At 40.9% G+C, this 16,032-nt stretch overlaps 1 protein-coding gene across 2 annotated transcripts in view; it reads right to left on the bottom strand.

Moving 5' to 3' along the window:
* Positions 1–3,316: 3,316 nt before the first annotated feature.
* Positions 3,317–16,032, bottom strand: part of NR4A3 (nuclear receptor subfamily 4 group A member 3) — a 34,704-nt gene continuing 21,988 nt past the window's right edge. For both annotated transcript variants that reach the window (XM_044265264.1, XM_044265263.1), the window contains one exon: positions 3,317–6,556. In XM_044265264.1, the coding sequence (XP_044121199.1) occupies positions 6,309–6,556 (248 nt within the window). In that variant the 3' untranslated portion in view covers positions 3,317–6,308. The remainder of the gene's footprint in view (positions 6,557–16,032) is intronic.

The raw sequence follows: 16,032 nt of genomic DNA on the forward strand, positions 1-16,032 counted from the left end.
CTAGAAGTAAGAGCCTCCATTTTTGAGTACATCTCATTAATAACTTTTTTTTATTTCAACTTGGTTAGATTTTAGTTCTTTTATTTCTCTAGAAAGGGATTCTCCTGTATTTTCCATGCTTTTATCTAACCCAGCTAGCACCTTGATAATCATCATTCTGAATTCTAGTTCTGACATATTACCAATGTCTGTATGGATTAGGTCCCTAGCCATTGGTACTGCCTCTTGTTCTTTTTTTTGAGGTGAGTTTTTCCACCTTGTCATTTTATCCAGGTAAGAACAGATGAATGAGAGAACAAAATACTAAAAGGGTAGCAACAACCCCAGAAAAACATATACTAACCAAATCAGAAGAAGCCTGAAAACAATTTTATATATATTATATCATATATATATATCATATATATCATATATATATATATATATATATATGAATAGAACAGAGCCACACATTTGATTTTGGGTGTATTTTGGTCTGTTAGAAGAAACTTCCAAAATTTTAAAGAAAGAAAATCTTATGTATATACAAAAATAAGGGTAAACATGATGAAAAGATGGAATAAGTCTATAAAGATGAAAATTTAAAAAGATTCTAAAAAAGGAATTGATAAGATAAGAAGTCAGCTGAAAAAAGAAAAAAAAAGAGGAAAGAGTATGATCAGGCTGGAGACTAGAACAAAGCCATGTGCTAGATTTAGGGTATATTTTGATCTATTACAAAAAACTTTATACCAAAATTCAAAGAAAGAAAAACCTAAATGTATAAAAAAAAATAAGGTTAAATACAATGAAGGGATAGAATATGACTATAATAATAAAAAGTTTAAAAGATTTTTAAAAAGGTATTGATAAGATAAAATAGTTAAAAATGTTAAAATAGGAAAGAGGAAAAATAAAAAAAATAGAATAAGAAAAATAAATTTTAAAAAATTAACTTTGAAAGACTAAAGAATTATGGGGGGATAGCCATGAATTCTATGGGCTATATTCCTGTGGATCTAAAGTTTTGCAGTTCTCATTGATTGGTGAACTTGGTCTGGCCGGACGTTCTTGTTGATCTTCTGGGGGAGGGATCTGTTGCCCTGATTCTCAAATGTCTTATCCTGAGGTTGAATCGCTCCACCCTTGCCAGGGGCTGGGCTGTAATATGCTCGGGTTCACCCTCGGGAGCTTTTGTTCCCTGAACATTTCCATAGAGCTTTGGAGGACAGGAATGAAAATGGTGGCCTCCCAATCTCCAGCCCATAGGGGCCAAGAGTTCAGGACCCGATCCTCTGTGTACCCTCAGAGAAAAGCAGTCAATCCCTCCATCTCCTTGGTCTCCAGCTGCACTATGTGCTCACCCGGCCTGTGACCGAGCATTTCTATCTCTGGTCCATGGTCCCGTTTGGAGTCCCCAAACCTAGCAGATTCCTGATGCACACTCCTGTGCTGCTTCTCCTGGAGGAGGAAGGAGGGGGTTTCGCCGGATCTGCCGCTTGTGGGGTCCCTGCTCAAAGAGCAGTGGTTGAACTGTGCCTGGGATCACAGTTTAAGGTAACCCCGAGCTGAGAGCTCACTCCTCGGCTCTGTCTTTGCAGTCAGCCTCCCTGCTATGATACCTGGCAGCTCTGCCACACTCAGACACCCCCAGTCTTTCTGTGACTCGGCAGGTCCTGAGACCATACTGTCTCCATGACGGCTCTGCCCCCTACTTAGCCGCCGGAGCGATGTCCCTCAATGGAACAGACTTATAAAAGTTCTGATTTTGGGACGCCTGGGTGGCTCAGTTGGTTGGTCGACTGCCTTCGGCTCAGGTCATGATCCCGGAGTCCTGGGATCGAGTCCCGCATCAGGCTCCCAGCTCCACGGGGAGTCTGCTTCTCCCTCTGACCTTCTCCTCGCTCGTGCTCTCTCTCACTGTCTCTCTCTCAAATAAATAAATAAAATATTAAAAAAAAAAAAAGTTCTGATTTTATGCTCTGCCGCTCCACTGCTTGCTGGGAGGCAGCCCCTCCCCCCATGGTCTATCTTCCTGTATATTGCCTCGGATTCACTTCTCTGCATGTCCTACCTTCCAGAAAGTGGTCACTTTTCTGTTCCTAGAATTGCTGCTCTTCTTCCCTTTGACCTCCTCTTGAATTTGTAGGGGTTCAGAATGGTTTGATAACTATCTAGTTGAAATCCAGGGACCTGAGGATATTAGGTCTCCCACTCCTCCGCCATCTTGCTCCTCCCCCTTGGTGATTATTTTTTAATGGCTACAGAGTTTCAGTTGTGTCAGATGAAAAGCGCTCTGGCATTGGTTAAACAACAGTGGGGATGTACTTAACATCACTAAACTGTGCATCCGATTTAAAAAAAGGTAACAATTAGCTTCCTTTGTTGTCTTTGTGCACTGAACTTAGGAAATTTCAACTACAGACATCTGCCCCTTATTTAGTCCTGAATTTCCCACCTCCCTCCTTGTTCAAACCAGACTTCTGCCTCTGGAGTGCACTTTTGCTAAGCACCTGTATTTAAATCCATATGCAAGATGGAGCTCCACCATCTCTCTCATTCTTTTCTTACTAATCACACTGTATATAGTTCAGGAAATGAGGGCCCTGCTGAGAAGCAAGAAGAAGGGTTTGGCCCCTAGACTGAACATAGCACTTAGATGCCACAGAAAATTCTTTGTGTATGAACCGATGAACTAAGTAGAGCTCTACATGTCTTTTTTGGACCCGTCAGCGCACACACAAGTAATACATTTGCCCCAATCCTGAATATATGATGTTTGGGGCAGAGTTGAAGGAAAGTTGCATTTGCATTGCCCACAAAGAGGGCTTTCTAGGCAATGTAGGATAATGGTGTCAGCAATAAGGCAAAGGCAAAGAGTACTGATCAATCGTGGAGAACTCTAATCCTGATTCTTGTAAAATCTTGATATAGGAATGAATCCTTCATACCCTTAAAGAATATTTTAGGCTCTATTAAATATATATATTTCATATTCATATATGTATGTATATACACACAAACACACACATATATATATGAAAGAAAATAGCTTCAAACACTCTGCATGTTTGTATCTCCTAGAGCACACAGCAGTGCTTTGTCCACAGGAAGTAGTCAATACACAGTTATTGAATTTAGAATGTCCTTCTTCCCAATCAGTGAGTTTTAATATATTTCCAATCCAGAATGCCTATTAATTTTTCAGCATTAGTAAGCCTTTAAAAAAATCCATTTGTGGATGTGTTTAAGAGCTCACAGCAAATACCATTTTATACATGATGAAGAGAATACTGTTAAATGAAGCATGCTTATTCAACACACTGGTAGCCACTGATAAAATGTAATTTAATTTAATCATTTAAATTTACATTGTTAATGTACAAGAGCATTTCTTTCAAACCACAGGTTAACACACACTAAGGAGCAATGCTGTTAGAAGAGCAGAGAAACTCTGGAAAACTCTGCTGTCTGAAATGAAAGCAAGGCACTCTCCATTAACAGCTGGTGGATTCCTGATTTCTGCCCACAGAAGGCATATTCACACTGAGAGAGCTCTCCCACAAGGGAAGAATCACCTGCTTTAATTCTTGCTGTCCTCTTCTGAGCTAGTTTGGTCATCCACTCTGTATGTATAAACTTGTGTGTCAACGTTAAGACAAAAGAAGAGAGTTGAATGGATGGATTATGTGGGAGGCTCTCCTAGTTCTTACAACTATGGAAGACAGAAGAACACTGGCTATAACCTTTATTTTCAACACTAGTGTCTGGACCTATAACTAAAAACCTTCATTCCTGCCAACCAATCACGGCGAAAAAGTCTTTTCCTTTAATCTGATGGGTTTAAAAATGAAAAGGAACAGCGTTTCTCCAGGGCTCTGATTTTTCTGTTTGTTTTCTTTTATGGACATGACAGAAAACAAGGAATAACTTTCCAATACTAATGGTGCACAAAAGGGTTATGTATGCACAGTATTTCTAATTTATTCAAATTCAATTTGAATTTGGTCCGAAGCTACCTTGTACAAAATGTTAGCTTTCCTGATATTTAATAATGTTTATTATGTTTGTATATAAGCTCAAAAAAATTAATGCAAAAGTACTACTTTATTTATGGTTATCAGGTAAAATGTAAATATTAGTGGTTATTTTTAAAAGCCTGTTTTCCTATAGATGCAATAAGTTGAGTAAAAAACACTATAGAAAGAAGAATTAGATCCTAGTCTTGGTTCTGGTACTAGCCTGTTGGACCTTGGGCAATTTTTACTTTCTCTGGGTCCCAGTTTTCTCCTCTATGAGTTTTGAAGGGGTGGGGGAGCAGTTGACAAGTCTAATGTCCCAAGAGCCTAACATTGCAGACCCTATCACCTGGATATAAAAATAATAATCTTCCATAAAAGCACACACAAACATAATACATGATCAAATATCAGAATGACTCTTGGGGGGGAAAAACATATATGCTTTGCTATCTGGGTTATCCTTTGCAGCAATTCGGCAATTCATTTGGCATTTGTTTGATTGTATAATTTAATGACAATATAAACAGCATAGTTTTGTTATTTTTTTCTTGAAAAAGACTAAAGCAAAAATGATTTAAAGCTAACAGAAACTACTGTGACATCAGTTTCACATTCATAGTTTGTTTCTTAGCAAAATGGCCAAAGATATTTTGACTTGATACAGAATATATAATATAAAGACTTTTAGACCTAAAAATCTTCAAACATTATTCGAATTTAGCAAAACATAAGCAAAATTTTCATATCAAAGTGCTAAACAGTACTGCCTTAAAAGTCACTGCAAATGAATCATAAAATAACTGCATGGGAAGTAACATTTATTGTACAAATGGTTAATAAAAAGACACATTATAAATATATATATATGTAACCTGCTATATTTATATATATATTTGTTTATTTAATTTCTAATTGGTGTATCCAAGTCACTGTGAACACCCCATTTAAGTACTCTGTAACTCAGCTTCCAGGAGCTGGTGGTCTTGCAGTAAATACAGGCAAAGCTATTACAATAGAACGTGCATACAAATGTTTATACAAATAAGGACACTATGCAACAAATTATCTCATAGTAATATGGCATCGACAGTATAAACATACAAAAGGGAGTACGAACACGGAATGTTGAAACGCAGCCCACTAATCCTGTCTAGTAGTCACATTCATACTATTATTTTTTAAAATAAGACTCGCTTGCTCTCCAAAATTGTCTTTGTAACCAACAACAGAAATTAAATTATATAGATTTTAAAAATCTTGTTACCTCTGGTGTTTACCCTGTATGATCAGTTCCTACTTCTTTGCATGTTCTTATTTAGGGATCAAACGCTTGAGACTCACTGAAAGCTCCTGGGATTTGTGAATGAACGTGTCGGTCAGCTGCTATCAACTGAAGCAAGTTTAGGGAACTCTGTCTGGATTGACAGAACACAGCTGAGATGGCTGTATGCATTCTATTTTGTGATCTGAGCCCCTTGCAGGACAGCTGGACAAAGATCTGGATCCATTTAGAATGACCCAAAGTCTTGCATGGACTGTACCTCAGAAGGGTTCTACAGATGGACAAAGCCTCGCTAGGAAAATTAACATGTGTCATTTGCCAACACGACTGCCTCCTTTTTTTTTATCTCCATACGAAATAAAGGAGAGTTAATAAACACGACTCAGCAAGACAGCACTTTAAAAATTGCACTTGTATATGGAAACGAACAGCCGTTATCACTTTGCTATGTCCGATTTCTAGGTAATCGTCATCTTTCACCTTTTGTTAAAATAAAATAAAGGAGAGAGAAATTAAGAAGAGAGAATTTCTGCCTCATTTGCATCACATATATACCCTTGATACAGGAAGTGTATTCTAAAGATCAACGTCAAGATACCTCCTACCCTGGCGAACAACCCTTGGCTGTTCTTGTTTTTAAATACAAAGCAACTATAGTTGTATTCCCCAGAAAGTTTTAAAACAGTTGTATTATCCTTTTTTTTTTTTTTCCTGCTGGGATAGCATCGTCCAAAAGTGCTTTGTTAGCAATTTCTTAGAAAACCCTCATGAACTATACCCTCCCCTCCCACAACCAACCCCAAAGCCTAAATATAAAACACAACCCCAACACAATACTCTGCAAGTTTTCTGGCTTTAGGTTGTAAGGAAAAGTGCCAGAAAGAAAAAAAAAAAAGTCTTTTCTACAGGAGCTGCTTCTCCTCTGAAGGAAGGACAGAAAACGGTAGGTGTCCAGACCCATTCCTCTGCTGCTTAGCAAGAAGGTGCTGGCCACTGAGGCGGCTCCCCGCTCCGGCTGCTCCTGTTCAGAAAGGCAGGGTGTCCAGGAAGAGCTTGTCGATGATGGAAGGTGGAGACACCAAGTCTTCCAGCTTCAGGTAGAAGATGCGCTGGAGGCCCAGGGTGCAGAGCTTGCGCAGTTCCACCAGCGCGCCCAGGACCTTGGGCTCGCTGGGCTCCAAGGCCTGTCCCTTACTCTGGTGGTCTTTCAAGCTGCTTGTGATCTTGTTGCATAGCTCCTCCACTCTCTTTGGTTCTTTTAACCCATGTCGTTCTGCAGAGGGAGAGAAAAGGACAAGTTGAGGAGGTGGTGACATCTTAAGAGACTTTGTTGTTTTCTGTTTTTGCTTTTTTCTTTTCTTAAAAGTAGGCTCCACACCCAACATGGGGCTTGAACTCATGACCCTGATATCAAGAGTCAGATGCTCTACTGACTGAGCCAACCAGGCAACACATTTTTTTTTTTTTAGATTTTATTTATTTACTTGAGAAAGAGAGAAAGGGAGGGATAAAGCATGAGTGGGGGTGGGGAGGGGCAGAGAGAGAGAGAGAGAAAGAGAGAAGTAGACTTCCTGCTGAGCAGGGAGCCCTATGTGGGGCTTGACCCCAGGACCCTGAGATTATGACTTGAGCCGAAGGCAGATACTCAGCTGACTGAGCCAGCCAGGTGCCCCAGGCATCCCCATCTTAAGAAGCTCTGAATCTTGAATAGAGGCCCATGTCTTCTTCCACCAGTTGGGATGGCATTTTACAATCCAAGTGCCTCCCTCTTAGAGGTCACTCATAGCCTTTGGTATCAAACGGCACCAGGCTTTGAATCCCAGTCCTGCCACTTCCTCACTGTGTTCCCCTGAGTTAGCCTCTTAACTTCTGAGCCCCAGTTTCCTTATAAAATGAAGATAATAATTGTTCTTAATTTTCTGGCAGTTTCTGGGAGTACCAGCTTAGGGGAAGCACACCGTTCCTGGCACATAGTCACACTGAATGAGTGACAGAGAGGTAATTACTTTGCATACATCGTCCTACAAAAGCCTGGTCAGGAAGCAACTCTTTATCAGAGTGATAGAGAAACACATCCAGGCAAACGAATTAATGTTCCCATCTTAACAGGTGGAGGGGGAGGGGTCCTGTTAGTTCCATTTGCTAATGCAAAGGCTGCCCCATGAGATCCAGCACAAAGCACATTTCTTGTGTTTTCATGCTAACCAGTGCTGAGAGGAATCCGGCTTTTCTTTTCCTTGTTTGTGGCCCCCCTTGAAACACCTATTGACCTACGCCTGGTGCCCTGTACAAAATACACGTCTTCCTGCTGTGGAGATGGAAAAGTCAACGAGAAGGGAAGAGGCCCAGAAAGAGGCGCTGCAGGCATTTTACAATGTAGCAAGACATGAACACCTGTATCTCGTATTTTATAAAACAATACATGAAAGGATCCCCATGTTAAATATTATAATCTCCTATTTTATTTTAAGTGATTTTCTCAAAGTCCCAAAGATTTTGTCCTCCTACCCCAGAGTGATTTTGCATCTCTAATCAGAAAGGACTTACTCGCATCCAGTACCAATCACTTTGCTCTCCCTCAGCAATTAGATACCAAAGTCTCTTTCCTGAGAGAAGGGCTTGGCCCTACTTATCTCAGTCAGGATTTTTATCTCTAAGTATATTTACATGTAAAACAATAACTCTTCCAAAGGGAAATCAAGCAATGGTGTCTCATTTTTCTTAGTTATTTTTTTCAGTTGGGTATATATATATATATATATATATATATATATATATATATATATTTAATTTTTTTAAAATTCCAGTATAATTAACATATCGCTTTATATTCATTTCAGGCGTACAAAAGTGTTCAGCAATTCATCAATCCTACATGATACTCAGTGCTCATCAAGATAAGTATTCTCCTAAACCTCAGCTGGGGAAATTTTTGTTAGGGAAGTTATTTCCTTAAAACAGAAACAAAAAAATAGTCAATTAGTAAAATGAAGCAAGATCCAGGCATTTCTTCTTTTGCCCTAAATCAAAGCAGGCCGAGGGACCCAGAGATCTGCACTGTTCCCCAGGCTGGCTAGTTGTGTATGAGCTGGGTGAGTCCCTCCCTCTTTAGGGCTTGTTTTAAAAGAAGGAGGTCAGACTTAACGACCTCTAAGGTCCCTTCTGGCTCTGATGTGTCATATTTACATTAAACTACAACCATGAAAACCGCCAGCATCTCAGTTGGATTATAACTTGCAGACTTCTCATCTCCATGCACCACAATATAGAGCAAAGGGCACTGGACTCGCAGCCCGACAGAGCTGGGCTTCAGGTCTGGTTCTGTTACTTACTAGCCATGTGACCTCATTTCTTTGAGGCTCAATGTCCTTCTAGCAAAATGGGGATTACAGGGAGGTAGACATACAAGTCTTTATTATATTCTTCATTTCCTTCTGTGTGTCTCTTTTTTTAAGATTTTATTTTATTTTATTTTTTAAGAGAAAGAGAGAGTGTGCACGTGCATATGTACGTGGGTGTGTGAGAGCCAGGGAAGGGAACTTGGTGGGGGTTGCAGAGGGGAGAGAGAGAGAATACTGAGCAGGCTCTATGCCCAGCACTGAGTCTGACGTGGGGCTCAATCTCACAACCTTGAGATCACAACCTGGGCTGAAATCAAGAGATGGACACTTAACCGGCTAAGCCACCCAGGCACCCCAAGATTTTATTTTTTAAGTCATCTGTAGACCCAATGTAGGGCTCAAATTCACAACCCTGAGATCAAGAGTTGCATGTTCTATGGACTGAGCCAGCCAGGGCCCCCCTTTTCTGTGTGTCCTAAATATTGCACAATAAATTGAAAGAAAAATATGATTATAATAAAATCTGCTTCCATGGATTATTGTCAGGCTTAATTAAGATGATGTTACCTGAAGACCTTCTGCCAGCTGCAGTGTGCTACACACGTGGTACGGTCAGCACCCACAATGGTGCCTGCTGCCTGGCAAATGGTTGGCAACCGCAGGGTCAGACAAAAGGCAGTAAAGTCCCCTACTTCCCAAGCTTTGCAGCGCACAATTCTGCTTTTCCCAGGAAACTGTGAGCTAATCAGCCCAGGTGCAAACCTGTCCTCTCCGTTTATCTTTACTGCATACATAGCCCCTTTGTTTAGTCTCAAAAGATGTACCCAGGACTGACCTTCAAGAGAAATTCTGCCTGCAACGGTGTTCTTCTTAAAGTTTTCCCCACCGCCCCCACCCCGCCCCTGGCCCCACCAAAGCAAAAAAGCAGACTGCAAGTTTGGCAGTAACTTCAAGAGCTGTAAAATGTTCATAGCCTCTGACCAAGTAATGCCACTCTTGGGAATTTATCTGAAGGAAAAATTCAGCAGAAGACCAAAACTGTATGCATGAACACATTTGGGGGTAGCAATATCTGTTTAAAAAAAAAACAAAAACTGGGAAAAAGTTAAGGGGTAGAGGAATAGGGATACTGCTAAATGGCATATGCACATAATGGAAGATTCTGTAAACATCAGAAAGGACAAATGGGAAGGCTGTGAAGCAACATGGAAAACTATAAAGTATCCCATTAAAGAAAGAACAGAATATAAAATGGTATCTAAGATGTGATGACACCTTTGCAAGTTTTATTTCTGCATATAGAAAAGGGTGAAAGGAAACAGAAAAGTGAGAATATTTCTGAGCTTGTCATTTAGCTCTTTTCCTTTCTTTTAAAATTTCCAAGTTAGCAGTGTTTGTATATTAAACTGCTAGCCTAGAATGATCTGGGATTTGGTCTCTCTCCCAGCTGTAACATGATCAAACAGTCATCTTGCTGATAGTAAATTCTATTAATACCAAGCTATATCGAATTAGGTTCACAACCCAGGGAGAGATGCTTTTCCCAGAATAAAATACCAATCCATTGATTTCAACTTTGCCTTCCTTCCAGTGCCCCATGTCTTGCGTTATATTCAAGATCCCATATTCGTCTTCAGGCAAAGAAATGGATGGAGCACAGTGCTGACTGGATTTGGGGAGGGGGTTGCTTATGGAACCTAATAACTAGACTTTCTCATGGCCAAACTCACAGAAGGTGCCTCAGAGTTTTCCCTGCTCTCCAACCAGTTGTGACTGCTCAATAACTATGGCAACCATTATTTATTCAGCGAATTCAAGTGGAGATCGATACCTCCCTGCCAGCTGGATCAACCCTAGGCCTGGAATTCCTTGAGGAATTCAGAGACACTCCTGTTAGAAGCCAAAGGCACCTTCTTTGTTGCTTTGAACAGCTACTGGATTTGTGGTTTCTTTACTTTTTCAAAAGGGCTGAGATAAAATTCAGTCTCCATGCAAACTACTGCCAGCAGCCAGCAAGATTTCCAAGTCACCAGAGAGTCCCTGAGTGGCAGGAACCTTCCTAGTAATCTGCAATTCCTGAAAACCCCAATCACTGATGTTTTCGTGTAAGGGACCTCCTTTCTCTTTGGTGCCTGCTAAATATGGCTGCAGTGCTGACAGACAGAGACTTCAACAAACCTGGGGAAATCAGACATTTGGATTTCCCCCTTCCTAGAGAATCACACACAGATTTTACTGTAAGATCTTTGTCCACCATTAAACAAAAACACAAGCTCTTTGGCATTTCTTGCTCTTTGACCTACATCATACTACATCATACTATAAATATATTTGCATTTTAACTCAGCTCTCTCTATCCAAAACTTTAAGACATATCTTATAGAAACGGCTAAGTAATGGATTTATGTGTCACTATCATAGTACATATGAGCTGGAAAGGATTTGAGTCATTTAGTTCACACTCCCACCCAAGACAAAAATCCCTGTGGAGATGTCACAAAGTGCCCAGCACCAGCTAGTGCTTAGGGGGCGCCTGGGTGGCTCAGTTGGTTAAGCAACTGCCTTGGGCTCAGCTCATGATCCCGAAATCCAGGGATCGAGTCCAGCATCGGGCTCCCAGCTCCACGGGGAGTCTGCTTCTCCCTCTGACCTTCTCCCTTCTCATGTTCTCTCTCACTGTCTCTCTCTCTTAAATTAAAAAAAAAAAAATCTTAAAAAAAATTAACAATGTACTTGGTAGCACTTTATGTTCTGCTCTTTTACTTAGATTTTTATCACACCCTCTCAACATCCTTGTGAATTGGACAGGACAAAGATGATCTTTATTTAATAGATAAGAAGGCTCAGGTTCAGAGAGTTCAGTGACTTGCCCATAGTCAAATTTAGCAAATGGCTAATTTCTTTTGCTCCAAGTCCAGACATGTTTCTTTTATACCAGGATGCCTTGAACATATGAGAATGTTTTTCATCATGAGATGAATTCAGCCCCTATAACCCCTATAGCACCTTCCTACTTTCTGTGTACCTAATTATATAATTGATTAATTACTTCTTTGAACAAATATGTACTGAGTGCCTATTCTGTGCCTAGCATTGTTATAGTCATAGTCATTGGGGGTAGAGCAGTGAAAAAAACAGACAGATAACAGATCCTATTCCAGCCTGTGTGGTGCTGGTATCTAAAGAAACTGTTGGATTCCTATGCAATTTTAGCTATAAGGGCAGAGGGAGGTGGGAGGAGAAGAGAGGAGGGAGGGAGGGGGAGAGGGAAGGAATAGAAGAGAGAAAAGAGGGAGAGAGAGGGAGAGATCGAGGAAATAATAGAGCTATTAATGCCCATGCTCATGGTTTCCCCTTTTTCCCTAGTTAAGATCTACTTATCCTGTAGATTGCAAATCAAATATTTCTTCAAGGGGACCTTCCTTTTTGCTCTAGTTTAGATCATGTTCTCCTACAGTGTTCTATTTTTTTCCCTCTGAAGGACATAACAGGGCGAAATCAGATATCGCCCTGTAATAAAATTATTAGCAAGTATCCTCTATGTCTAAAAACTCAACTGTCTGACTCTTGTCCGCCTCCTCCATTAAGTGTAAGCTCCATGGGGGTATGGGCTGTGTTTGCCCACCGTTATACATGCAGCACTACTATGTACATACATACTACATAGGAGACACCAATAACTATCTGTTCAATGAATATATATATATGGAGGAACAATGACCTGTAAAATACGATGAACTAATACTAAACATGTGGGTTGCTCAGAATAAATAGACAAGTTGGGAGTTAATGAGCAGGGCACAACAGTAAAGAACTTCACAAACTCTAAATCCTACCACATTGGAAGCTTTGGAGCCAGATTTCCCAGAGGGAGAACCTGGCTCTGCCACTTATGAGCCTGGCTACTTTGGGTCTGTTTCCAACATTTGCAAAAGAGGGCTGATAAGGATAGCTACCCCTTGAGTTGTAGTGAGACTTAAATGAATTAACACATGTGAAGTGTCTGGGACAATGGCAGCATAGAGTTAAGTACTTAAAAATTATTAGCAAGTATCCTCTATGTCTAAAAACTCAACTCATTAACATCCTCTTCAAATCAGCCACTTCTCAGAGTTTACCTATGAAGGATTTCGCGGACCTCCCCATTGCTCTCATAACCATGTCTAATGACTCCTCCCCACTGGCCATCATAGTTAGTTAATCCATCGCAAAGACTCTGATTATCATCTCTGTGATGTGCCTTGCATTTAGCTCCTCCTCTCAATCTCATTGCCTCTGGGCTAGGACTTCTGTAACTATTACCTACATTGTTTCCAACCAGCTCCTGGCTGGTCCCTCTGCTGCCCATCTCTGCTGTAATCCATCCCAGGTCCTTCCAAATCTACTTACTAAACGACATTAAACCAAAGAGCACATGTAAAGCCCTTGGCACACTGCCCGGCACTGGGTATTTTTAAATGGTGGTTATTATTAATTTCCTAGAATCCTAATTACCAATAGTTTTCATTGCCCCTTGCTACTCAAGTGTGGTCCCTACACTAGCCACATCAACATCACCTGGCAGCTTGCTAGAAATGCAGAATCTTAGACCCTGTCCTGAACCAGCCTCATCAGAATGTGCAGTTTAACAAGATGCTTAGGGAGTTCATGCCCACAAACACTGGGGAAGCCTGGTCCCAGTGAGATGCCTGAGCCTGTCTGTACCCAGCCTTCGTCCAGTCTCCATAAACCTAACTCCTCAAAGCCACTTGTCCCAGTATCAAATAGTTCTATTACAAAGTTTTTCTTTATGTTTTATGTTTATGATTTTACAGTTCCCAGTTCTGTCTCTTGGGCACATACAAGAAACTAATTCTCTTCCTTCTGGCAAGCAGCAGGGAATGAGGACAGGGTAATGGTAGCCGTCAGAAGACCCAATAATGACATGCAATTCCGTCGCTTTCTGAGCAGGTCTCAGGGTACAGGCCAACTCAGAGACAACGGTCATCCAGTTCCAGCCAAAGAGGAGCGCTAACACCAACCAACAAACAGGACCTTCCTGCTCCGCTCTGAGCTCCACTTCTTTCTTGGGGAAGTTATCTCACTGCTACTTCTCACTGCATACACACCATCCTTTGCTGGAGGGCAGTCCCCAGAGACACGGAGCCCGTGCTCATGAGGAAGCCACAAGCTGGTCAGCAGTCTATGCTTAGGCTATAATACTGCTTTCCAGTCTGTCTGTCTTTGGTTTATTAGAGTATATGTCTGTCTCCCCAAGGAAACCACAAACTCTTTGAGGATGAGGGATTGTGTGTCTGGTGCATAGCAGATGCTCAATAAATATTACTGAATTAATCTGAATCGAAATATGGTAGTCCTCAGGAATTCAGACTATTTTCTAATAACAAAGTGGTAGGTTAAAAATAATTAATTTTCCTAATATGGGATGCTTTCTGCAATTTACAATGAACCCATTCACTTGACCAATGTTTGCTATGTGCCAGACACTTAAATGCCAAGGTAATTATAAAGATGAATAAGACTCTCCCTGTCCTTCAAGAAACCCACAGTCTAGTTACAGAAGAAGAGACACAAATAAATTACTTAATATAATGTGTATGTGCAATTGTAGGGATACAGGAAATTGTTATGGATTCTCAGGAGAATAGCTAGCTCTTCCCAGAGGTAAGAAAATAGAATTTAACATAATAATGATAAAGATTGGTCTAATATTTTTTCTCTTCGAAGTACACATTAGCTCATTTAATCTTTATAGGAAACCTACGAGTAGATGCAAGTATGCTTGTGAAAAATAAGAAAACTGAGATTCAGAGAGTATAAAAAAAAAAGAGAGAGAAAGAAGGAGTGTGCGTAAGAAAGTAGCCCAAGACTGCACAGCTAGGAATTAGCAGTGAAGACTTGAACTCAGATCTCCAATTTCTAAATTCCAAGACAATCCCCACCCTTTTTAAAAAAAATGGTATTGCCAAAGTTTTACACTTCATTTTCTTTGCAATGCCGCTGATGGCTATACATGATATAAAAACAGGGTAACCAGGTAACCATGTAGAATGAACGGGGTAGAGGGTATGGCAAGATCAGCCACCTGCCTGGTCACTGTTCATTGCTTTCTGTCCCTGCTTCAACCTCTCTTCCTGCTCTCCAATCTTAGAATTCATGTTCTAATAAGACCAAGAAAAAGACTCCAGGCATAAGAGAAAGGAGTTCTGTTCTCACTTGACAGAAGATCGGAGCGGGCAAAGAAAGCCATGGAGAACATTCTTTTAGTGTAATGATGCCAAATGACATTTGGGCACTCAAGATTCCCTCCCCACCATCTGGTCTAAAATGGCCTTTCCGATCTTATTTCCCTTTTTACTGCATAGGAAAGACATTTTACTCGGATGCTAGATCGTCATAAGATAAATACCATATTGAATCAATCTTTTCCCTGAAAATCCTTTAAATTCCCCCAAAGTGCGGCTTTCACCACCAGAAGCAGAGACCCCATGACCCATTGTGGACATGATGTCTTCTGTCTCATTCTCACCACAGGACCGACGCTCTTCAAGGACGATAGCCTGCACTCTTTTGGTTCTTCTTTCTAACCAGGTTAGATGTGGGTTTGGGTTTCAACACAGGTGTAACGCAACACCGCTTACTTGTTTCTCCCCAAAGGTGCTGAAGCCTTTGTGATGCTATTTTCTTTTCTTTTTTTAAAGAATTTATTTATTTATTTGACAGAGAGAGATCACAAGTAGAAAGAAAGGCAGGCAGAGAGTGAGAGAGAGGGGAGCAGTCTCCCTGCTGAGCAGAGAGCCCAACGCGGGACTCGATCCCAGGACCCTGAGATCCTGACCTGAGCCGAAGGCAGCAGCCCAACCCACTGAGCCACCCAGGCACCCCTGTGATGCTATTTTCTTGATCTGGAATGTCCTTCCTCTGCATCTTCCCGTGGCTACACCCTACCTCCTTGGGAAGCCATACATGAAAAGTGCCTCCACCTTTCTCTGCCCGAAAAAAGTGAACAGTAATCTGGACTTCCCCTGCACCAAATCTATTGCTTTTAAGGACCTGGACACTAACTGTCACACATTAAGTTCATTGCATCCCTAATCACACATGACTTTCTAGAAGGTTCTACCCTTTCTAATAGTAGAATTGATGCATGGCTTATCTTTGCATCCTGAGAGACTGACACCAGCCCTGGCATATGGTAGGCCCTCAATATTTAGTTAATGAATGGATACTTATAAAATGGTAATTCCACACTAACTTTCTGTTTGGGGGGGGATCTTCTTATGTATGAAACATAATGAACTGATGCCAGACCTCATCTCACCAGGATCCCATCAGAAGCAAAGCATTTCTGTTGCTCCCATGTCAGGGATGGGGAACGGGTCAAAGAAAACAGTTAGGGCAGATAAAC

Source organism: Neovison vison, chromosome 9 (genome assembly GCF_020171115.1).
Source record: "Neovison vison isolate M4711 chromosome 9, ASM_NN_V1, whole genome shotgun sequence".
In the NCBI taxonomy this organism is placed as follows: Eukaryota; Metazoa; Chordata; class Mammalia; order Carnivora; family Mustelidae; genus Neogale; species Neogale vison.